At 48.4% G+C, this 20798-nt stretch overlaps 9 protein-coding genes and 1 non-coding gene; 4 read left to right on the top strand and 6 right to left on the bottom strand.

Annotated features, from left to right (window-relative positions):
* Positions 1-404: 404 nt before the first annotated feature.
* Positions 405-3690, bottom strand: CNAG_01858 (hypothetical protein). The gene is made up of 3 exons (XM_012197416.1): positions 2433-3690; positions 2299-2382; positions 405-2236 (listed from the first exon to the last, which is right to left on the bottom strand). Exons 1-3 carry the CDS (start codon positions 2871-2873, stop codon positions 1100-1102), a joined length of 1662 nt encoding a protein of 553 aa, XP_012052806.1. The 5' UTR covers positions 2874-3690; the 3' UTR covers positions 405-1099.
* CNAG_01857 (hypothetical protein) lies at positions 2702-3484 on the top strand (the record flags this gene model as incomplete). Its single annotated transcript, XM_012197415.1, has 2 exons — positions 2702-2954; positions 3020-3484. Exons 1-2 carry the CDS (start codon positions 2898-2900, stop codon positions 3482-3484), a joined length of 522 nt encoding a protein of 173 aa, XP_012052805.1. The 5' UTR covers positions 2702-2897.
* Positions 3691-3783: 93 nt separating the features above from the next.
* CNAG_01856 (hypothetical protein) lies at positions 3784-6473 on the bottom strand. Its single transcript, XM_012197088.1, has 3 exons — positions 6176-6473; positions 4597-6017; positions 3784-4545 (listed from the first exon to the last, which is right to left on the bottom strand). Exons 1-3 carry the CDS (start codon positions 6315-6317, stop codon positions 3976-3978), a joined length of 2133 nt encoding a protein of 710 aa, XP_012052478.1. The 5' UTR covers positions 6318-6473; the 3' UTR covers positions 3784-3975.
* Positions 6474-6629: 156 nt separating this feature from the next.
* Positions 6630-7910, bottom strand: CNAG_01855 (hypothetical protein). XM_012197414.1 has 4 exons: positions 7502-7910; positions 7111-7445; positions 7002-7057; positions 6630-6953 (listed from the first exon to the last, which is right to left on the bottom strand). Exons 1-4 carry the CDS (start codon positions 7724-7726, stop codon positions 6754-6756), a joined length of 816 nt encoding a protein of 271 aa, XP_012052804.1. The 5' UTR covers positions 7727-7910; the 3' UTR covers positions 6630-6753.
* A 76-nt stretch (positions 7911-7986) lies between these two features.
* On the top strand, positions 7987-11788 carry CNAG_01854 (heparinase II/III family protein). XM_012197087.1 has 5 exons: positions 7987-8374; positions 8677-9047; positions 9107-9496; positions 9547-10757; positions 10811-11788. The coding sequence occupies exons 1-5, from the start codon at positions 8245-8247 to the stop codon at positions 11232-11234; spliced, it is 2526 nt and encodes an 841-aa protein (XP_012052477.1). The 5' UTR covers positions 7987-8244; the 3' UTR covers positions 11235-11788.
* A 20-nt stretch (positions 11789-11808) lies between these two features.
* CNAG_01853 (splicing factor 3B subunit 5) lies at positions 11809-12863 on the bottom strand. XM_012197413.1 has 5 exons: positions 12785-12863; positions 12687-12729; positions 12581-12626; positions 12409-12532; positions 11809-12356 (listed from the first exon to the last, which is right to left on the bottom strand). Exons 1-5 carry the CDS (start codon positions 12785-12787, stop codon positions 12309-12311), a joined length of 264 nt encoding a protein of 87 aa, XP_012052803.1. The 5' UTR covers positions 12788-12863; the 3' UTR covers positions 11809-12308.
* An 88-nt stretch (positions 12864-12951) lies between these two features.
* Positions 12952-17040, top strand: CNAG_01852 (CCR4-NOT transcription complex subunit 2). XM_012197412.1 has 8 exons: positions 12952-13140; positions 13209-13510; positions 13563-13933; positions 13985-14194; positions 14240-15449; positions 15510-16161; positions 16219-16325; positions 16383-17040. Exons 1-5 carry the CDS (start codon positions 13035-13037, stop codon positions 14592-14594), a joined length of 1344 nt encoding a protein of 447 aa, XP_012052802.1. The 5' UTR covers positions 12952-13034; the 3' UTR covers positions 14595-15449; positions 15510-16161; positions 16219-16325; positions 16383-17040.
* Positions 14726-16678, bottom strand: CNAG_01851 (hypothetical protein). Its single transcript, XM_012197086.1, has 7 exons — positions 16535-16678; positions 16366-16422; positions 15968-16285; positions 15874-15910; positions 15500-15820; positions 15049-15447; positions 14726-14986 (listed from the first exon to the last, which is right to left on the bottom strand). Exons 3-7 carry the CDS (start codon positions 16167-16169, stop codon positions 14932-14934), a joined length of 1014 nt encoding a protein of 337 aa, XP_012052476.1. The 5' UTR covers positions 16170-16285; positions 16366-16422; positions 16535-16678; the 3' UTR covers positions 14726-14931.
* CNAG_13012 lies at positions 17027-17545 on the bottom strand. Its single transcript, XR_001046240.1, has one exon. It is a non-coding gene; the product is annotated as a hypothetical RNA (non-coding RNA).
* A 65-nt stretch (positions 17546-17610) lies between these two features.
* Positions 17611-20798, top strand: part of CNAG_01850 (Atypical/HisK protein kinase) — a 5784-nt gene continuing 2596 nt past the window's right edge. The window contains exons 1-10 of the mRNA XM_012197085.1: positions 17611-17926; positions 18069-19324; positions 19369-19440; positions 19491-19550; positions 19607-19804; positions 19857-19949; positions 20007-20147; positions 20203-20243; positions 20294-20573; positions 20626-20798. The exon at positions 20626-20798 is cut by the window's right edge and continues 42 nt beyond it. Coding sequence (XP_012052475.1) covers positions 18164-19324; positions 19369-19440; positions 19491-19550; positions 19607-19804; positions 19857-19949; positions 20007-20147; positions 20203-20243; positions 20294-20573; positions 20626-20798 — 2219 coding nt within the window. The 5' untranslated portion in view covers positions 17611-17926; positions 18069-18163. The remainder of the gene's footprint in view (positions 17927-18068; positions 19325-19368; positions 19441-19490; positions 19551-19606; positions 19805-19856; positions 19950-20006; positions 20148-20202; positions 20244-20293; positions 20574-20625) is intronic.

Below are 20798 nucleotides of genomic sequence, written 5' to 3'. Positions count from 1 at the left end.
GCAGACAAGAGACGAGATAATTATTGGGGGAAGAAATTTCGCGATCTTCGGGATGCGCAGCATTGGTTATCGACCATCACCGACACATTGCGCATTGGTTATTCGACCATCACCGACACAGGATTTTGGGTAAAAGTCATTAAATAACGAACAAGCTTTTTCGGCTTTGCTGCCTTTTTTACGGTATCAGGGATGGTAGCGACGAAGAGAGCAGAGAGCGAAGAGCAAAGAGCAAAGAGAACAGATGCAGGGAGAGCCTCGGAATGAGGAATTAGGGGATAGATTAGCGTAACAGGACGAATAACAAAAAGTAAACGTATTTGCCTATGCATGGGCAGTGAGACGGCAGCTTAATTAACGAACGGCGCTCGGGGCATGGGTGAATAATATCTGATTAGTCGGTCGACCGTTGTGCCGTATCTATCATCTAACCCGCAATCATTCATTTTAAGCTATTGTTTTCGCTCATCCGTCATTTGTGGGATGGCAGATTCCTTGGTATCCGGCTCTATTATTTGCTGGCCATGACGTTTTAAGAGCGATATGGAAGAGGTGCGATACCAAGATGAACGAAGGCAGAAAATGAATTTGTAAATTAGGTCTATGTTGTGACAATGATGGGAGGCCTTTACACAACATTTTACAAGATCATATGCGTGATATTTCATAATTTGTAAATGGTTCGTGTCACACCAAATGAATTGACAATGATTACCGTAAGAAATAACAGTTCTTTTTATCCAATAGCTGTCATTGTAAACCCAAAAACAATGAAACGCCTGCCGTCTTCGTTTGAATAGCTACTTCCGGCTTTCTGCGCCCCCCTGCCTTCACCGACCATAGCAATGCCTTTTGGATGATCATCCGCTATATTTCTCCCGTTCGATAGCCACTGTAGCGGATGATGGAAAAACTAATGTGGATGCGGATGATAATGGCATGTGCGTGACGCCCAGAAAATAGCAGGGGGATATAATGACGGACGTAAACAGATATGATGTTGAGTGACAAAGGGCGAATACACACACAGTCGCTAGAAGGTTTAAAGAGACCTCCCACCCCGCTTTACAGTGGGCCAGTGTCCCAGACGACAGAAACCTTATTCGCCCCCCTCTACTTCCCTTCCTCGGCTTCTGACTCGACGGCCTTCAGCTCCCCAGAAACTCGATCTCTTTCTGGGAGACCCAGCCTCCTCTCCTGTAACTGAAGGTTGGGGATTCTTACCATTTACCAGCCCCAAGGCGATAGCCGGCAACTCCTCTCCACCCTCAACTGGGCCTGAAATGGCAACTCGGGCCAAGGTCGGAGGTAAATGAGATGCCACAGCGTCTGTCGATTGAGAAGCATTTAAATGCTGCTTTAAAGGAGGTAGACCTCGCCATGTACTCGAACGAGGTCGTGTTGAATATTCTGACGAACCCGAACATGCATTGATCTGTCCCGAAAATGAAGGGGCATCGGTACCATGCATGAAGGTTGCATGCGAAGACGTGACCAGCGTAGAATGTGGCATTCCAATTGGTGATCCAACCGTGCTGAGATGCTCGCGAGAAACAGAGCGGCGCCGATAGTACGAATGTTCGCTGCGTCGATGCATTCTACCAGGTCGTGGCTCAAACGATTGCGATACCATAGTAGTCTGCGAGCCGAATGCCCCCACACTCGTCCGTCTATGTTCCCCCCCCACTGCAGAAGCACCATAAGGTATGCGCGAGTAGTGCGAGTCGTTAGAAAAGAATGAGCCTATAACAGATCTAGGAGATTCGGGAACAGAAGGGTATTGTTCATGTTGCCACGAAATCGTTGAAGGAAACGGTGGCGGATGATTATAAGGATAGGTGTGAGGACGCAGTGGTCTGGGAGATTGATACGAATTGGAAGAAGTTACGTAGTGAGGAGGATAGGAGATGGCACCTCTATCATACCTCGACCGCCTGTGGGGTGACGTAGAACTACGGTTTGAAGGGTCATTCGAAGGATCAAGACCACCCGCGGGCGAACCATAAGCAATATCTTGACCTTCAGATTGTAGACCTATATTTAAACCTTTGCGGTCATAGGCAAACCCACTTGGTTCATTGCTGGCTCCGATCCAAGGGAGAAGGTTTTCTTCCCGATCCATTGAAAGGCGGCGAGAACGAGGGGACTTTTGAAGATCTTCATAGTCAGCAGGATCTTCGCCTTCCGGGATACCGCCGTTCTCCATCAAAGTTTTCCGACTTTTTTGTCGCTGATTCTGGAGTCGTTATCAGTACGGTGCGTCCCTTGTGAATCACTGAATGGACGAATAAAACCTACTTGAAACCATACCTGCACCTGCCGCGACGTTAATCCAATCTCTTGCCCAAGAGCTTCTCTGTCGCCACTGGTTGGGAATTTGGTCTGATTAACCGTGATCAGCTAGATAAAGAGATCAGAAATTTGGAAAGCACCTTTTTCCACAATCTCATCAGGCCGGCCTGCTGCAAGTGGGTCATAAGCGCTCGCGTTCGCTTTTTCTTCTCTCTCCCTCTGCTCTTCTCAGGCAAGTGAGCCTTTTTACTATACAAGTCTTCAGAAGGAGCAGTAGATCCCGCTGCGTGACTAGACTCGTTGCTCGACACCGAATATTCGCGACTCGCGGGCTCTGCCTGCGAATGAGAAGAGCGCCGCGATTGATGCGAAAGATGAGAATTTTGAGATTGTTGGGAGGATTGAGACAGAGAGCGTGATTTTGTTCGACGACGACATGAACCGAGCGCCGCTGGAACATGCTGTATTGGTTGTTTTGAAGTGTTGGCAAGGGAATGAGGCTGCGTTTTTCCAAATGTCGCCCTTTGGGAGATAGGTGAAGCGACCAACTCTGATTGGAAACCTTGAGAGCTGACTTCCATATCCTGGGGCGGCGGAAGCTGAAGATGGCGAGAGCAAGCCTCTTGTACTTGAGCGTTCAAGCCCTCAGCTCAGAGTCGGAAGTGATGGCAATTCGAAACCCCAACGAAAACCAACGCGCAGCCCTGAAGCGCAACTTACACCACAGTCAGTGCAGCAGCCCCCAGATTCCAGCCATACGTCTCCCAAACACGCAGAAGACATCCATGAGGCATCTGAGGCTCCAAGTGAGACAGTGCTTGAACGTAATGTTTCGCAGCAAGAGGAGTCATCCGCTGGGCCTAGTTCCACAACAGATGAAGTTACCCATAATGCTGCTATCCCTCCCCATCATCAAATCCCAGTCAATGCCGTCGAAGTCGCCAATATCCCGCCGAATGAAAATGAAGTGGGCAAGGGTTCATTGGGGGAAGCAGAAAGGACTGGAATGGAAGTACGGCAAGCGGAGCACGGAGATTCTGCAATGGGGACTCGAACCGCGGAGGAGAAGATGGATGTTGATGGCCCAGTGGTTAAAGAAGATGAGGGGCTGGTTCACGGAGAAATGGAGCCTCCAGTACCAGAGCTAGCTGTCGAGGGAGTAGATGAGCCTGTAGAAGTGGAGCAGGAATAATATCGCTGCTCAATAAGCTATTTTAACAGACTGAATGAATCAGCCTGTGCGTACGAGGGGCTGGAGATGCGTTTGAACCCATTATCGACAAGTCAATTAAGAACGAGCAGTCTATTCCTTCAACATACTCGAGCGAACCCTATGGTTAATCTTTTAATAATTAATTGTTTGTTGACGTGCAACCATCCTATGTTCCTGAAGATTTACAACTCGTACTATATGATTACCCACCTGTGTGGGATCCATAAAAATATGCTCATTTTTTGACTGTTATACTGCTCGGTGGGAGCAGGACGTAACGAGAATGTACAGGATCTGGGCTGTTTCCGCACGGTTTGCAATGACGACATCGTTCAACCACTGCCACAGCAGGGTACATCAGGCAACATGGAAGCAGCATTATACAATAGATGGTCTTATATTTATGACAGGCAAATATGGTTGTTAAAGATGAGGTGTATCTAACAATCGCACACTATTTATATACAACTTCACATTATAGCGCAACCACAACCTTTGTTATGGCTATCTTCTTTGGCCTTCTTGTTTCGCCTAGAGCCCACAACAGCTTTCCCAGATTGTACATTACCGACCCTCGACATGTTCGCCTGCAGGGAGGTCATTCCGCTGTGTTTATTCATATGTTTCTCGTACATTGAATCTGTAAGGCGATGTGTGGAACCAGCGGTTGGCGCTTGCACAGAAGGAACTCCGCATTGGCTCTGCCCTGGGGCAGAGTCATTCCCCATGAAAGTTTGAATTTCTTCGTCGTCATACCGTTGACCCTGCGTAGACCTTTGAGAAGACGGTTTCGTCATGCCTTGCATGCTTGCCTTTCTGAGAAACGAGGGCTTCCGATTGATGCTTGTCTGGGAAATGGTTTTTGATAGCGGCGGCGGAAAAATATGCAGATCTGGCGCTTCGCGCTGAGGGCCAAGTGCAATAGTATCGGGATGCTGAGCATCATAATTCGATTGACAAAAAGGACTATTTGGCGAAGGCTCTAGAGTTGGATTAAAAGGAAGCCCTATGAGTTTATTATCAGGGGATTTGGTTTGAAACTTTGAGGACAGTTTAGCGAACTGCTCGCCCATCTTCCGAACCATACTCACGTCGGTCTGTTTGTTCAGAGGCGTTCTATCTTCCATTTTCTTCCTCACCCATTTGATAGGTATTCCATTCTTGTCCCATTCTACTGCTAAATCTTCAGCATCCGGTTCTATATCGATCTTGTCGGCATTCCTTGCCTCCCCGATCCCCAACTTCTTAGCCACAGCAGGCAACACTACCTCGTCCCAATTAGCTCCTTTGGGCGGCGTGTAAGTGCTTGCTGGGGGGATAAGATGTGCGGCAACGCCGAGACGGGAAGAAGAATTGGGTAGAGTATTATATGAATGTGGGGTACGAGGAGTAAAAGAGAACGCTTTCATAGAAACAGAACGTGAAGTCTGGGAGATTGGATACGAGGTGGCAGTAGCAGGTGGAGTGCTTCCTGTCTGAGCTCGGGGCTTTGCGGCATTTAATGAAGAATTTCCGAACACAGGAAGCCCAAAGTCAGGTTCCCAGTCTTTGTTAACGGATCGCGCTGCAACATGTCTATGCCTACCGCTTGTCTTCATGGTGGTCGCTCTTTTTCTTTTCTCCCGCCTCCTTTCAGCAAGCTCCATTTCCTGAGACGAGCCACTGACAGCATACGGATCCAGTTCAAGATGCTGCCAGTCCTGCATTTGTGCATCGTCATCAGACTCAAGATTGTGACCTCGCTCAGCGATACGTAAGGCTTCGTCCGGTGACATTATAAAAGGCGGAAGTTCGTTTTTGATGAAACCTTCAGTTATTCGAGCTGCATCGAATGTAGGGGAATCTTCCCGAAAATCCCCTTGCTCCAGTTCTCCTGCGGATTGCCCCCTAGGTTTTTTTGCTGAAGGCCCGTCTACGAGTTTTTTGCTGTGCGTATTTGATACCTGCCCTTGAGGCTGCGGTGATCGACTCGTTCTTCCTATTGCAGTGGGTATTGTTGAGGAAGACGAAAGACCTAGCATCGAGCGGGGTCTGTCACTTGCCATGAATGAATCGGGATCTGACCCTGCTTGAGACTTCGAATGTGTACGGATGGGTATCCGGGAGGGAGGTGGTGTGACCGGAGAACCGTCACCTGAAGGTGTGGATTTGGACACGATTGGCGAAAATTGTAGACCGGAAGTTCCAGACAGAGAAGTAGGCGAGGTGAGAGATACAGAAGGTGGATTCAAATGTCTTTTGCGGACTTCATTGGGACCAACCATCGGCCCAGACCTCGTCCTACTCCTGGATAAGGATTGAGGCTTTGGGCGACTGGGAAGACAAGTTCTGCTCGCCATCTCGGGCGGTACATTCATCTGAGTATTGTCATCAGGAAACTGACTTCCCCTAGAATGCTCAGAAAAAGTTGCTCCTTTTTCAGCTGGGTCACCAAGCCCAGATGATGTCGGGTGGTTGTCAGACTGAGCGGCAGACAGACGGTGGGTGAGATAAGCCGACTCAGTCTCGAGGCCTAGGTACAGGCTCAAAGATCAGCATGACGCATACGGGTTCTGCCCCCATGGGCGGCAAGAAGGGCCTTAGAAAAGAGTTGGGTTTCCTCGCTATCTCCTCTACGCGCACGCTGACTTCATGTGGTTTGTAGTCATTATCGAGCACTGAATAACTCACGTTTTTTCAATGCCGGCATAATTTGCCCATCCCAGCCTGGAGCAATGCTGTCGATACTTGAAAAACTACTGCCCGGGCCTACATTTGCATGCGATGTGGCTGCATGCTGGTGGACAGGCCGCAACGACTCGGCGGCAAGCATGGCTCGTTCGTTGTCGTAGCGAGCCTGGAGTGTGTTCGTCTGTATGCGGGCCTGTCTGCTGGGCTCTTTCGGGTTAGGTGAGATTATGTTAGGTGAAGGGTATGCACTCTCGAGCAATGGAGAGGGAATAACAAGTAAGAATCTTGACAATATACGACAATACATCGGAATGGTCGATATTACAACAACAAGTAAAATTGCGCATCCTCCAAACGCAAAACCACATCATCTCACGTTTCAGCAGCAGGAGGCCCCGCCGCCGCGTACCTGACACGTGAAGCTGAAACATCTGCTCGCTCTTCTCCATTAAGTCACGTGACAATGATAACGACAATGCATGGCAAAAATCATCTGAACTATAATTATATGTTTCCAAAGCCCTTCAAACTTTGAAGAAGCGCATCGTTGGACATGCAATATACAGATTTCCAGTTATCTATGCATCCTCTCCTTCGTTATCTACCTCGTCAGACGTCTTTTTCCTCTTTTCGTCCTGCCAACTGAAAACGGCGAATTGAGCAAGGACAAATAGATCGAGGAAAACTGTCAGGCCGGATCCGGCCAGCCAGGGAGCGTTGGCGAGGATCCAACGAGGATTGAGAGACTTGAGAAGGATCGAAAGTACATAGGTTATATCTTAAATGGAATCAGACCAACTTCTATGAAAGCACTTGGAAGACTTACTACCGGAGATCGCGAAGAAGAACATGGCGAGTGAAAGACCGGCGCATCTTGTCTTGCTATCAAACATGATTGTTAGTGGATTTTGACGGTTCGGTCAATCGCAACATACTAATTGTGCACAATCTGGGGTATGCGACTGCCCAAATATAAAACGGCACTTGCCCAGCCCAAAGCCTGGCTCTTCCATTCGATAGTTACTTCCGGATCCTCGGGGACGTGGACTTCATCCCGATCGGTAAGAAACCAAGCACCGGCGCCAGCAAGCAAAACGAATCCAAGCAGTACAGGATATTCGATAACTGGAGGCAAAAGAGGCTTGGGCTGGCGAGGTTCTGGGAGAAGAGGGGTGGATTCATCAGATGTGATATGCTGGTGAGCGCTGGGTGACGGGAAGCGACGATAGTAATAAACTTGGAACAGCAGAACCAGATCACAAATAGTATACTGGACTCGAGTAGATGAGCAGGCAAACGGAACACTGTCATATGTAAATGACTTACATAGACGGCAAGGATTATGACGGTAGGTAACAAATGCGCCATCATGCCGCCAAACAAATTTGTAATGTCTCCTAGTAACCACAGAATGATAAAAGGTACTGAAAGGCCTTCACCGGATTTGAGCTGGTAGTTCTCCCAGATTTGGGGGCTGTAAACCACGACCCAGAGGGCGATGGACATGTAGCCCGATACATTGCTAAGAACAGCTGGATTGATTGGAGGCATGGCGTGCGGCTATGGCGTTTTGTTGCAGTTCAGTGATGAATGTGTAGAACAGAGAGGGACAACTTAGTATGAATGTATACTGTACATACGTCAGGACATGCCGAAGTGGCAAGCAGACAACCCGAATGGCTCTGACGATCCAATCGTTGCTCGTTGCCACAAACGTAATAAATTTAAAAGCAAGTGAGGGGGATAAGTTTAGTTCCGGCAGGCTATATATGTCACGTGTATTATGTGTGCTATTTCTGTGGCTGTGCGCGCGTTGGTCCCCCTTTCCCGGCTGCACCCTGAGCTTAGTTCCCTTCCCCCATCGCGCGCTGGCTGCTTCTATATATTTATCATTTCATTCTTTTCTGCCTTTCATTCTGCGCCCCCTCATAAATACGTCAGCTATAAATATCTCTCCTGATTGTATACATATACGCTCTCCCTTCTAGACCCATATACCCATTCTTCCTCCTCTCCAACCGTCAGACGCCCACACTCTTTCATCCCATCGCCTTCTCTCTCGACGCGACATGGCGCACTATCAGCAGGCGCCTTACAGCGACAGCCCCGGCTACGGTAACTCGTACGGCGGTTCAGCACCAAATTATGGAGGGTACAGTGACAATCCTCGTGGCGCTGCCGGGGGCGATTATGGCAACTGTGAGTCTCCGGCTTGACCACACCCTAAAAATAACGTATGCTCATTCGTGTACTACCACTTTACGCGCATTCGTCTCTGTCGCGCGTCTTTTTTCTCTTTACGCCACTCTCCTGTCCGATGTGTCCTCTCTCCGTTAAATTTTCTCCATGCGGATCAACTTCTGATTCTTTTCTTGTCGGCAACCCATTCTTGCCACCGTGACCCCGATGCTCGTCCTATTCTTGCAACGAATTCTTGCACTCTCTCCCCAATCTGTTTTATCTGCCTTTTTATCCATTGTCACCACACTTGTCGACTAAAGCTTATCTCATGTCGTCAGCTAATCCCAATGCGGCGGTCGGGTCAGGAGGTTATGCCGATGGTGCCGGGGGATTTCAACCCAAGAAAAAGCGCAATAAGTGGCTGTGGATAGGTCTGCCCGTACTCCTCATCTGTATTATCCTCGCGGCCGTTTTAGGTGGCGTTCTCGGCTCCCGAGCGTCCAATGACAACAAGGACAGCTCCACTTCCTCTGATTCATCTTCCGCAACTACCGGCGCGTCAAACGCCAATACTGCCCTGCCCAGCGGTGTGTCCAGCGCCAACACGGCTGCTACTAACACTGGTGCGAATGGCGAGCAATATCTGGCTGTCGCTACAGACACATACATGTTACCTGTGTATGCTACAGGAGTGAGTAATCTTTCACAAAAGAGACCGTGCCGCAGGCGGTATGTTGACACCAAATACAGACTGCTACGTCTGGGTATTCTGCCCCGACAGCAATCTCCGACCCCGCTTCTACCGACTCTTGGCCGGAGGACCCGAGTCCTCCTTCCAACTCTACACAAGGCATCCGACCACATCCCCGTTTGGCGCCTGGTTACAAGTGGGATGCGCTTACCCATGGAGGTCTTATCCAGAGCAATCCTTACTTCAAATATTGGAACGCCACCATTGTGCAGAATGCTAGTGACACAATTGGTGATGATCCTACACCATATGTGACTGATGGCGGCCTTGATGGATCAGGTGTATTGGACGTTGCTCGAGAAATCAAATTGAAGGTTAAGAACTGGGCCTATGCGTACAAGGTCACCAACGAGACGAAATACGCCGATCGAGTTTGGCTTGAGTTGACTGTAGGTATATGTCATCAGTTTCTTTGGGCAAGTCGCTGACTCAGGTTCAGACCGCTGCGGGTAACAACTCGGAAGTATCTTTCGGTGCTGACAATACTCGTTGGAATGCTGCTCATTTCCTCGATCTCGCTGAATTCTGTGCGGCTTTCGCCATTGGTTACGACTGGCTTTACGATTTCTGGACCGACGACCAGCGAAATGCTCTTATGTGGTCTATGCTCAACCTTGGCCTTTCCTTTGGCCACGCTGCTCTTACGGGCGACGCGTCTGCATCGTCTTACAGTTGGTGGGCCGGTACTAACGTTGGCAGTTCCGAAGTCAACGGTAATTGGAATTGTGTTTGCAATGGCGGATTAATTCAGGCGGCAGTTGCCATTGTGGACCGCGACCCCACTGGCATGGCGCAACAAGTCATTGACCTCGCCGTGCCGGACGCTTGGAATAACTGTTTCCAGGGTGCTTACAGTGATGGTACATGGGCTGAAACTGCCAATTACTGGTACTTTGGTACCACTGGGGCTGCTGAGCTGGTCAATGCGCTTCAAAGCTCCTATGGTGATGATCGCGGCCTCCCTGAGTCCAATCCCGGTTGGAACCTTACCTCTCTTTTCCACATCTACGTTCAAGGTATGACTTCGCTTTTCAACTATGGTGATCACGGACCCAACAAGTACTCGTCAACCGCCAACTCCCTTCTTTTCTGGGCGAATACTTTTAACGAACCTCGTTACGCATTGTACCAGCGAGACCATTATGATGCTTCTGAACCCTGGAGTATGTTCTGGTACAACCCTGCCCTAAGTGGAACCTGGTGGGACGGCCTTCCCCTTGATCGTTACTTTGACGACGAAAATGGTCGATGGGCTACCGCACGATCCAATTGGGCCACAAATGAAGGTTCGTACTGGGCCATGAAGGCAAGTAAACTCACTGGTCATCAGACTCATGGCGACCTTGATATTGGAGACTTTGTCTTTGATGCCATGGGTCAGCGATGGGCTGGTGAGCTTGGTTCTGGACAATATCTCTCCGATGGCTACTTTAGTAGTGAAGCGCAGAACTCTGAAAGGTGGCTGTATTACCGAAAGAGAACCGAGGGCCAGAATACTCTCCTCATCAACGATCAGAACCAGAATGTCAATGCCACACCCACGGGTAACTGGGGTTCCTCAGGTACTGCCCAAGGTCCTGCTCCATCATTCCAGCTTGACTCTGGGGACACGGCGTACTTCTGGACTGACATGTCTAGTGCTTATAACTAGTAAGTACTTTTTGGCAGATTTGAAACAACTTCTGACTTTTGATCCCTTACAGCACTGTCAAACGAGGTATTCGTTACGTCAATACTCGTCAACAAGTCCTTATTCAAGACGACGTTACCGATGTTCCTAACCTTCAATGGCGAATGCACACAAACGCCACCATCACCACCAACAATGCTACCGCCACCCTCGCTCTCTCTGAGCAAACTCTTATTGCATCTATTGTGCAAGGTCCTTCCGGTGCATCATTCAGCACCGCTGAACCTACCAGATCGAGCAGTGACCCGGCTCTTCCTACTGGTACAATGGATGCCGACCAGCCCAACGATGGTGTGACAGTGTTGGTAGTCGACGTGCCCAATGGAGGAACTTTTAGTTTGCAGGTACTTTTGACGCCGCAGTGGGGGAGCGGTTTCACGGCGATGGACACCGTGAACAATGTCGCGCTTGACGATTGGAGTTTAACTAGTCATTAAGCGCTGTTCTGCTGTGGGGGGGATCGGTCGGTGTGCTGAGTCGGAAGAGGAGTGTTGTGGTTGTCGCGTCGTGAAGTAGCAATGGAAGGCGGGCTCATATACGGTGGGCCACTGTATCATATCATCCCAACTCTTTAACTACTTGCTTGATATGATTCAAAAATTTATTATTCGATCTATCCTTCGTCGCATTAGTAATAGCACGTAGTAACATTCTTTGCTTTCTATGATTCTTGAGACATCTCAACGATAACTATGACTATGATCAGCCTTTTGTTTCCGTATTCCCTGATGATGCATATGGACTTTATTATTTGTTTCTCAACGTTTTTATGATACTTCTACAAACCTTTTTCACGTAAAACGGGATATGTTATTGTAGTGGATAGCAACAGCATTTGCGTCTTACCTTGCACATCCTCACAGAAGAGGTGAAGAGCAACGAAAGAGATACGGAAGTGTTACTTGTGCAGGATTATGCTATTACATATTAAGGTCTCCAAGTGATACCTCGGATTGAAAGGAAAATATTAAAGATGCAAAAATGTTCGGCGAGGACAATAAAGAAACAACTCGCCTCGCAGCTCGTAGCTACTGCTACAACATGCTCATTGCGCTCTGGCAGACAGTATAGTGGCTCATCATTTGGCATGGCAGGTGATAAATACTGATATGGTTGCTTGTCACTTTAGATTGATTTTGTTAACTACCGGATTCATGTCACTTGATAGAGAAAGAAGGGTCATCGTTTCATCTCAGAGGGAAGAAAGACCTGGATGTAGACTTCTGAACTGCAAAGCGAGGAAACATTAGAACATAGCTACTGCTGCAGACGATGAATACAGTACAAGTACATGTAGTACATTGCTACTCAATGGCCAGTTCTTTAATTACGGGCACTTCCCATATGTCTAAGAAAGCACCTGTCACGCCTGCGTCAGGATCAAGCCTACAGAACAATACACATGCGAATGCCTGGCCAAGCAACGGTGATCGGGCTTTCATATTATATACTGTTGATCATACAACATGCTGCTCCAGACTTCGTTTGTCAGAACTTCCGTCCCATCTGGACTACTCCTCTGTCTTCCCTGGCGGTTTCCCACAGGGTTGTAACATTTTCTGTGAACTTTAGCCATCTAGTCTATTTCTAGGGCATGATGAATCCTCTCACCTCTGTTACTTCAAATCTTTCTCTCGCCTGACATTCGCCATCTGCGACTGACAAATATGCCAGAAGGGGGGGATGGCCGACGATGGATGCAAGGGTATCACGGTGTTGGTGTGTAAGCCACTCACTGAACATCATTAGTCTCCTATCGCCATAAGGGCATCAGTGTACGAACTATTTTGTGGTGTCAGCATGTCCAGTACCGGTATATCTTGCGTGCACTGCACAGTATGTCAGTATATACAGCAAAAGAAATACGGCGTGAGCAAGTGGAAACGTACGCTGTTCCAGCTGTGTGTTGGCGGTATACCTTAACTCTGATGACTATGATGGATAGGTCGTCAGCGTGGGGCTTCGCAGTAATAAAGGGCTGGCTGACCATGGTATAATGCTTATGGAATGACAGTGGTGCGGCAGTGAAACGTAATAATAATGGCTACAGCGAGGGAGGTGTAACAAGTGCCACACCATTATTCCCGCAATCGCCGTGCCATAGACTGTTGGTGTCTTATCCAGGTACTATGCATCTGGTACAGCCAATTCGTACTGTTCTTCACTTACATCTCGTCTTCTTCCTAACAGCATTCCTTCTCGTCCCGTCATTGCAGTGGGACGTTACTTCAACCAACATGTTCTACGCGACAGCAGGCCAGCAAGCTACTCAGCAACCACCAACATCAAGGATCACAGGCTATCCAAGAAACGGTCCTCCGGGGTTTAGCGTTCGAAGCTCTGGTGAGTGTTTTAGGAAAACGTAGACAGTCAAGTCATGTAAAATGGGGATAGATGCTGACTAATGACAGATCCGAACGATTTTCCTGCTCTTGGATCACACAGCCAGCACAATTCGAGCTACATCGCCCAAAATCAAGGCGGCCAGAGTTCAACCAACGCAAGCCATCAGAACACACATTTGCAACAACAACAACAACAGCACCTGTACATGCAACAGCAGCAACAACAACAGCAGCAACAACTTGGTGTCACCGCTGCACCTCCGCCGGGAATATCTGGTCCAACGGCGAGCGCATCGTCTCAATCGAATGGGGGTTTGACAGAAGAGTTTCCTGCTCTCGGGGCATCTTCAGAAAGCAAAGACGGTCGTGTCAGTGTTCAATGGGTGACGATGATGGCTTTAGCTGACAAGATAGGGACAGATGGCCAATTTTTTTCGAAATCCGTCTAGCGTACATCAACCCATCCCTTCCTCCCCTTCACCATTACCCAACGGTACAAGTAATGCAAGTGCATCTCAATCCGCAGATGCGACTCCTTCAACCAATCCACCTCATCCTCAATCAGGGATAGGTGGGCCTGCATCTACGACTGACTCATGGCAACGACAGTCACCAAGAAATACGGAACCTGTGGTACGGCCAGTACAGCAGATCCTGAGCTCCCCTGTGGATAGATGGGGCTTAAAGGCGCTGTTGTTTGAGATACAAATGCATATGAACAAAACAGATCGCGGCATGATGGTGTTTGGAGAAGATTTGGAGGAATTGGGTGTGGACATAAACAGCGAGGAGTAAGCCCAGGAATGATTCACTTTTGAGCTTCCGCTGACGAATATGTCTAGGGCACTCTATCCTACATTTGTTACCCCATGGGCGGAACCCAACTCATTACCGCCACCTCAAATTGAGGAATCATTCCACATCCCTCAGTGTTACTACGTTCATGCGCCCCCTGTAGAGTCCAAGTTGCAAAACTTCGCGGAAGATACTCTTTTCCTTGCCTTTTATATGTCTCCTCAAGACGTTTTGCAGCTCCGGGTCGCGGAAGAACTGTAAGTAAGCCCGTAGTGTATTAGCTGTGCCTAATACAAGTTCAGGTATGCCCGAGGATGGCGATATCACACAGAATTACAAACATGGCTCACCTCTCCTACTCTTGCAAGCATTGATCTCTCCAAAGCCGATCGTTCCAGTGGGCAACCAAACTGGATCCGTGGTCCATTTGCATACCTCGACACTCGAACATGGGTTAGGCAAAGAACGGCGGAAGATTTTACCATCGACGCCAACGTTCTCGAACTTACCAAACTAGCAGATGATGTCATTCGAGAGGAGGCGGCTAGGAAGGAGGCGCAGAAAAGCCCTAGTGGTGTCCCCGTGAATGGTCAAAATCAGGCTCAAAGCCAAGGCCAACAACAAAATCAAGGACAGGCGCTTTCGTATCAGCGATGAGCTGCTTAGGAGTGGTTATACATGGAGAGCGACGACTCATGTTTCATGCCATCGACTGAACATTCTCAATTTTAAAAGGAGGTTGTGCACACTGCGGAACTGATCGCATGATGTAAACCGTCCATGGAACTTTTGGGAAGTTGAATTGCATCTATGATGCTTTAAAGTTAACTATATAACTGATCAGAGGATAATTCTCCATCACGCGTTAAATCTCTGAGAGTGCAGAGATAACATCTGTCTTCTCTATTGCAAGTGGTGCCGACCGGTAAAAAAGCAATATTTGTTGACGAGAAGCTGACCTTGCTTCGCCTGTTTGTCCTGTTTGTCTCGCTGCTTAGTTTGGGGGTCGAACAGTTCCATTGGCAACAGCGTAGGGATAATCGTGGATCCTTGTACAGACGGACTGGGTCAGCTTTTTTGAATTGATCCTGGTCAACAAATGATTACTCACGATGTCCTTCGGATCTGGTCGACTGAATTTCTTTTAGCCTCCTCTAGTTTGGCGTCTATTTCCTCTTCTTCACCTGTCTCCTCTATGTCAGGCCGATAGCCAGCCTTGAAACCATTATCCCTATGTTGCAATGCTCCGTTGTTTGCAGTGTAGCTAGGGACATCTGAACTATTGGTGGACCATCGCTGACTATCTTTCCTCTCCAAAAAATCTCCGGTGACTCCCAAGGTGGCAGCATCCTCTGGACGGACTGCGCCGGAAGCGAAGAGTGCCATAGAACGACGGCGGACCATAACAGCTTCCTCTCGCCAATGGGATTGCGCGCCCCGAAGTCGAAGATGAAGACCCCAGATTGCTGTACCCAGGGAAAGAAGTGAGAGGAGAGCTGCGACAGCAGTGCTGTAAGACACGGTCAATCAAGTCCAGTCAGAGTGAATCTGAACTGACTTACGTTTCCATAGCCTGACCACTTTTAGGGTCACCCCCGCCGTTTTGGACGCTCAAGTATGCGGACCTTCCCAATCCAAAAGCCAGCCAACAGAGTACATTACCGAAGAGGCTCACGCAGAGGACGCAAGCTTCTACAATGGCAAACCTTAGGTGTCTGGTAATGCTGTCGAGATCTCGAATACGGTAGCCGAAAGGTACAAGAACGGTGAGCAAGACCCAGAGAACCATCACGACGATCATCCAGTAACAAGCGAGAGGGAGCATGATGCGAACAGTTAGTGCTTCGCCGGTGTTGATCATGGTGGAAAGATAGGCATTTTCACTAAGTCACCTGGTTGGTGTCATGTGCTGTGCGGATGAAGGGAAGCCGCTTACCTGAGGGGTGCATAAGTGCAGTTTGACGTGCCTTGTACTGACGATCAGGTTAGCAAACGGATTGCTATATTTACCTTTGCCGAATACGACTTACAACACCACCCAAGAACACCAGCGCTCAGAGGCCCATCCGTTGTGCCATGACCTTCCACACTGAACCAGTACATACCCTTGATCGGTCCAGGTACACTTAATAGCACCAGAACCAAGAGTAGCAAGGCCAGGGAGGTGAGACCAAGAGAAAGGAATGGTTGAGAAATCAGAGGGTGATTGAACGTTTTTGTCAAGGTAATCATATTCGACTTTCTTAGATCACTTCGTGTTGGCTTACGTTGCTGAATCGAGGGGTGAAGAGATGTGAGATGAAACAACGTGTACTGTCTTTTGTGTCAAACAAAATATATGAGCCCAACTCGAAACACGAATGGGAAACAGTATCCAGTAGATTGTCTGTCAGTTGTTTTTTTTATGGCCTATATATGTGGTATTTACCTCTTAATGCGTCTCAGCCACTCTGGTGCTATTCCTATGTGTGTTTGAAACATTCCTCTTGGCCGTTCACACAACATTATTACAGCGATCCGAATGGAGTACAAAGCAAAAAGTCATCGTATCTAAGTTTAGCCAGGAATCTTGGATTGAAGAAGGTTTTAGGACTTACCTTTGATAATTTTACCCCCAAGTCGCCGTCTTTTGTTGGAACTCTTGGAATCAGCCCTCAACGGGCATAAAGGATCGTGGCTAGTGAATGGCTACATGCCAACTGGCATCCTTGGAAAAACTATCCTCTTCAAATGGGCAGCAGAATCATTGTAGATCTCGACGGTAAAAGAGGAAGTTGTCTTTCAACACAACGAGAACAACGAAGAACTGAGAGCAGCGTCATGGTGTCAGTCTGTACGTGCTTTTTCAGTGGAGGCTTCACAGATTGCAGTTTACCAAACATATGGGACATTACGCATCAGAAGAAGATAACAGCAGTCATCAATGATACTTTTATCGATCGTGAAAGAAAAGAAGGAGGTAATCTTCTGAACTGTTGTGACTTCTTCGAAAGTCAACGAAACGAAGTATTAATATTCGCCACTGCTACTGAACATTTTGTTGCATCAGAGAAAGCTCTTTGAACATTTTCTATGATGCATAATTGTTTACGGTCGATAATCCATTTTGCGAAAAGAGTCCTTCAGTCGCTATCTTCACATATATGCAGTTCATCGGTACATTTTATGTGTAGTGCGAGAAACAAAAGGGATGTCAGGTGTCAGGTGACAGGCGTCAGGTGTCAGGTGTCAGGTGTCAAGTGTCAGGGTGCAGGGTGCTGATGGAGCAGGAGACAGTATATAGGGCACGGACGCACAGCGCACCGAGCAGCAGCAATAAATCAGCACCAACTATGCTCAAGATATAGGAAATAAGAGCTACTGCCAGGAGTATAAAAGACAGAAGATTAGCAGGTCAATGGACAACATAGTAAATAATAGAGAATACAAGGGAGAAAGGGTCGGGAGGCATTAATCAACAGGCGAGATGAGATTAATAACACTCGCAAGCAGCAGGATGATGGAGTAGCGGAGATGAACGCGAAAGAAGAAGCAACAAGTACAGAACTAAGTAGTCTCCTCATATGCAAGGATGGCTTTTTTGGTAGGCCACTGATAGTCGTCGGCAGGAAAATATATACAGTTGCAAAAAAAGAGGGTTAGAATACAAAAAGAACAAGGTTATAGTTGTGTTGTTACCTAATAAGCGCGCTCCACCCCTGGCCCTGTGTTGCTTGCGTCGGGCATCGCCAGTTTTCGTTTGCGACACAATACTCTAACTGCGTGCAGTGTACTGTCAGGTCAGCTTCTGTTTCTGCTTCCACCTCACCCCGCTTTCACATCTTCCTTTCATCCCCAGCCACGTGCACAGCCTAGCCTCCTGCCACAAGCCGTACAGCCCACATTTTCGGCCTTCTTTCCGACTGAACAAGGCGTCTGTCGATCTAGAGCTAGAGTAGAGCGTCTCCTCTTGCTAGCGTATTCAGATACCGAAGCAAAGGTGACTAAAGGTGGGTCGCCACTCATCTCGTTGCAAAGACGAAACTCCCCGGCTTTCGTCAGCGCAGCTTTTGCGATGGCGGCCGCTCTTTCGTCTTTGCCACACCTCTTGCCGTCCCGTGTCCCCCAATCAAAGCTGACATATCCCTTTAGACTCGTTGCCCCTGCTGTACTTCTCCCCGCCCCTTCCGCACACACCCACCATCACCGACCGATCTCCTCCCCACAAACGGGCAAGGTTGGCCGCCATGTCCCTCCCCGATGCCTACCCTCCGGTCATAGCCACCGAGGGGAGCACGGCGTTCCAGTCGCACATTCTGTCCCTCTTGTCAGTGATATCCCAACATCCATCTCCCGATTATCCATTCCCAACGAGTGGCGATTCCACTCTGCAAGACAACGCTTCTGTGGCGGCAAAAAAGAGTGCTACCCTTTCAACCTTTCCCGGCAAAAAGACCCCCGCTGAGGATGCGATTGAGCGAGCTATCATTGCTCTCGGTGATCGCGTTTGGACTTCTGAGAGGACTCAGGCGCATCTGGTAAAGGACACCAAACGCGACGTTCCTGCCCAACCTGGTTCAGATCTGCTTACTCCTGATTGGACTCCTCCAGTCCCCACCCTCAGCGACTCCTCTCCCGATCCTGTTTGTCCTACCTGTGCCCGGCCCGTTTCTTCCACCGAAAGCTCTTCCTTCACTCCGCAGCAGATTGCATCTTTCTATCATCCTTTTACGGCTGCCCTGTCAACACCACCGCCTCCTCTCCCCGAACAAATGTTCTTCCCACAGAGTGTTCTTGCTGCTTATGTCTCTGCTACTTCCGACAGCGAATCAGCTGGCGATTCTGGCATGTCTGCCGAAAAGGAACTTGAACTTCTCAAAGCTCAAGTTCAGGACATCGCCCGTGTGTGTAAAGCTGTCGCCACTGGTGATCTTACTCAGAAGATTATTGTACCCGTTAAAGGTCAGACCATGACTGAACTCAAAAACATCATTAATGCAATGGTGGATCGTCTGCAAACTTTTGCCGTGGAAGTCGAGCGTGTGTCTTTGGAAGTTGGTACTGAAGGAAAGCTCGGTGGACAGGCCGTCGTACCCAATGTCGAAGGCACGTGGAAGGTTCTCACCGCTGTTGTGAACAAACTTGCCGCCAATTTGACTAACCAAGTGCGAAGCATCGCAAAAGTCACGAAAGCCGTAGCAAAGGGTGATTTATCGGAAACCATCGACGTGGAGGCGAGTGGTGAAATTGCAGAATTAAAGACTACAGTCAATGGAATGGTCATGTCTCTCAGAACATTGGCAGACGAGGTCAGCAGGGTGTCTTTGGAAGTCGGTAGTCAAGGAAAGCTGGGAGGTCAAGCCAATGTGCCGGATGTGGAGGGAGTATGGAAAGATCTAACTGTCAATGTAAGCAGGCCCCAATATAACAAGGCATCATTGACACTATGCAGGTGAATCGAATGTGTGAAAGTTTAACGACGCAAGTGCGATCAATCGGCAGTGTTACCACAGCCGTTGCTAGAGTCAGTATTTCCCTTTTTCTGCTTTAATCGCACTAATACTTTCTATCTAGGGTGACTTAAGCAAGATGATTGAGATTGAAGCAGAGGGAGAAATGGCCGTCTTGAAGAATGTAGGTAAAAAATCATACTAAGATGAGTATGCTTCTAATCGCACTTATCATTATAGACCGTCAATTCAATGGTTCGGCAACTAACTGTATTCGCCAAAGAAGTGACTCGAGTTGCGTTAGAGGTCGGTACCCATGGCCAGCTGGGCGGTCAAGCCGTCGTTCCCGGCGTTGAAGGCGTATGGGACGATCTTACAACCAATGTCAACAAGATGGCCAGGAATTTGACAGATCAAGTGCGGGAGATTGCCATGGTCGTAAGCTGATCGAAACATTTATAAGATAGTAGATTAACATCTCTTCTTGCAGACAAAAGCTGTCGCTCGGGGTGACTTATCCAAGACAGTCAATGCCGACGTACAAGGTGAAATTCTTGACTTGAAGTGTACTGTCAATGAAATGGTGAGTACGGATTACAGAAACCTTCAAACACAAAAGCTTACCAACGTGCCATGTAAGGTTGCCCAACTGACAGTATTCGCTGCCGAGGTTACTCGTGTATCTCTTGAAGTTGGAACAGAGGGGAAATTGGGTGGACAAGCTGTCGTGCCGAACGTGGAAGGCACTTGGATGGTCCTTACGGACAATGTTAACCTAATGGTATGGCTATTTCACTGGCATTACATGATGATCTTGATATCTTATGCGCACATAGGCCCTAAACTTGACTACTCAAGTGCGTTCCGTTGCTGAAGTGTAGGTGTTCGTGATTCAGAGGAAGGCATCAGCTTACTCCGTCTCTGCAGTACAACGGCCGTCGCTGCTGGTGATCTTAGCAAGAAAATTAACGTCGCCGCGTTCGGCGAAATCCTCGAGCTTAAAAACACTGTCAATAACATGGTGGATTCTCTGCGTTCGTTCTCATCCGAAGTCACCCGTGTCGCGCGAGAAGTCGGAACCGATGGGCGACTAGGTGGTCAGGCCAAGGTTCCGGGAGTGGCCGGTACTTGGAAGGACTTGACAGATTGTGTTAACATCATGGCGGCCAATTTGACTGAGCAGGTCCGAACCATCGCGCATGCCACTGTAAGTGTTCTTGAACCCAATTAGCCTTTGCGACTGCTGACCAACTTGTCAGACTGCAGTAGCTCGTGGTGATTTGACTCAAAAGGTTGTCGGCGTCAAAGTATCTGGAGAGATCCTTGATCTGGTGAATACGATCAATAATATGATTGACCAATTAGCTATATTCGCGGCAGAAGTGACGCGTGTCGCTAGGGAAGTTGGTACAGAGGGAAAGTTAGGAGTGCA

Source organism: Cryptococcus neoformans, chromosome 11 (genome assembly GCF_000149245.1).
Source record: "Cryptococcus neoformans var. grubii H99 chromosome 11, complete sequence".
NCBI lineage: Eukaryota > Fungi > Basidiomycota > Tremellomycetes > Tremellales > Cryptococcaceae > Cryptococcus > Cryptococcus neoformans.
Note: the sequence above shows the minus strand (reverse complement) of the source record. Positions and strands in the feature narration are given on the sequence as shown.

Bases quoted from the DNA above. Each gene is read 5' to 3' on its own strand.
- CNAG_01858 (XM_012197416.1), bottom strand. From the start codon at position 2,873: ATGGAAGTCAGCTCTCAAGGTTTCCAATCAGAGTTGGTCGCTTCACCT. The intron at 2,383-2,432 runs GTGCTTTCCAAA...ACGGTTAATCAG, and splicing joins TGATGAGATTGTGGAAAAAG to ACCAAATTCCCAACCAGTGG. The intron at 2,237-2,298 runs GTAGGTTTTATT...TAACGACTCCAG, and splicing joins AGGTGCAGGTATGGTTTCAA to AATCAGCGACAAAAAAGTCG.
- CNAG_01856 (XM_012197088.1), bottom strand. From the start codon at position 6,317: ATGCTTGCCGCCGAGTCGTTGCGGCCTGTCCACCAGCATGCAGCCACA. The intron at 6,018-6,175 runs GTGAGTTATTCA...GCCTGTACCTAG, and splicing joins TATGCCGGCATTGAAAAAAC to GCCTCGAGACTGAGTCGGCT. The intron at 4,546-4,596 runs GTGAGTATGGTT...CTGTCCTCAAAG, and splicing joins CTCTGAACAAACAGACCGAC to TTTCAAACCAAATCCCCTGA.
- CNAG_01855 (XM_012197414.1), bottom strand. From the start codon at position 7,726: ATGCCTCCAATCAATCCAGCTGTTCTTAGCAATGTATCGGGCTACATG. The intron at 7,446-7,501 runs GTAAGTCATTTA...ACTCGAGTCCAG, and splicing joins TCATAATCCTTGCCGTCTAT to TATACTATTTGTGATCTGGT. The intron at 6,954-7,001 runs GTAAGTCTTCCA...ATTCCATTTAAG, and splicing joins CTTCTTCGCGATCTCCGGTA to ATATAACCTATGTACTTTCG.
- CNAG_01854 (XM_012197087.1), top strand. From the start codon at position 8,245: ATGGCGCACTATCAGCAGGCGCCTTACAGCGACAGCCCCGGCTACGGT. The intron at 9,497-9,546 runs GTAGGTATATGT...ACTCAGGTTCAG, and splicing joins GAGTTTGGCTTGAGTTGACT to ACCGCTGCGGGTAACAACTC. The intron at 10,758-10,810 runs GTAAGTACTTTT...GATCCCTTACAG, and splicing joins ATGTCTAGTGCTTATAACTA to CACTGTCAAACGAGGTATTC.
- CNAG_01853 (XM_012197413.1), bottom strand. The intron at 12,627-12,686 runs GTACGTTTCCAC...CATACTGTGCAG, and splicing joins CAACACACAGCTGGAACAGC to TGCACGCAAGATATACCGGT. The intron at 12,357-12,408 runs GTGAGAGGATTC...TAAAGTTCACAG, and splicing joins AAAGATTTGAAGTAACAGAG to AAAATGTTACAACCCTGTGG.
- CNAG_01852 (XM_012197412.1), top strand. From the start codon at position 13,035: ATGTTCTACGCGACAGCAGGCCAGCAAGCTACTCAGCAACCACCAACA. The intron at 13,511-13,562 runs GTCAGTGTTCAA...AGATAGGGACAG, and splicing joins CAGAAAGCAAAGACGGTCGT to ATGGCCAATTTTTTTCGAAA. The intron at 13,934-13,984 runs GTAAGCCCAGGA...GAATATGTCTAG, and splicing joins GTGGACATAAACAGCGAGGA to GGCACTCTATCCTACATTTG.
- CNAG_01851 (XM_012197086.1), bottom strand. From the start codon at position 16,169: ATGATTACCTTGACAAAAACGTTCAATCACCCTCTGATTTCTCAACCA. The intron at 15,911-15,967 runs GTAAGTCGTATT...CCTGATCGTCAG, and splicing joins TGGTGTTCTTGGGTGGTGTT to TACAAGGCACGTCAAACTGC. The intron at 14,987-15,048 runs GTGAGTAATCAT...CGTCTGTACAAG, and splicing joins GACCAGATCCGAAGGACATC to GATCCACGATTATCCCTACG.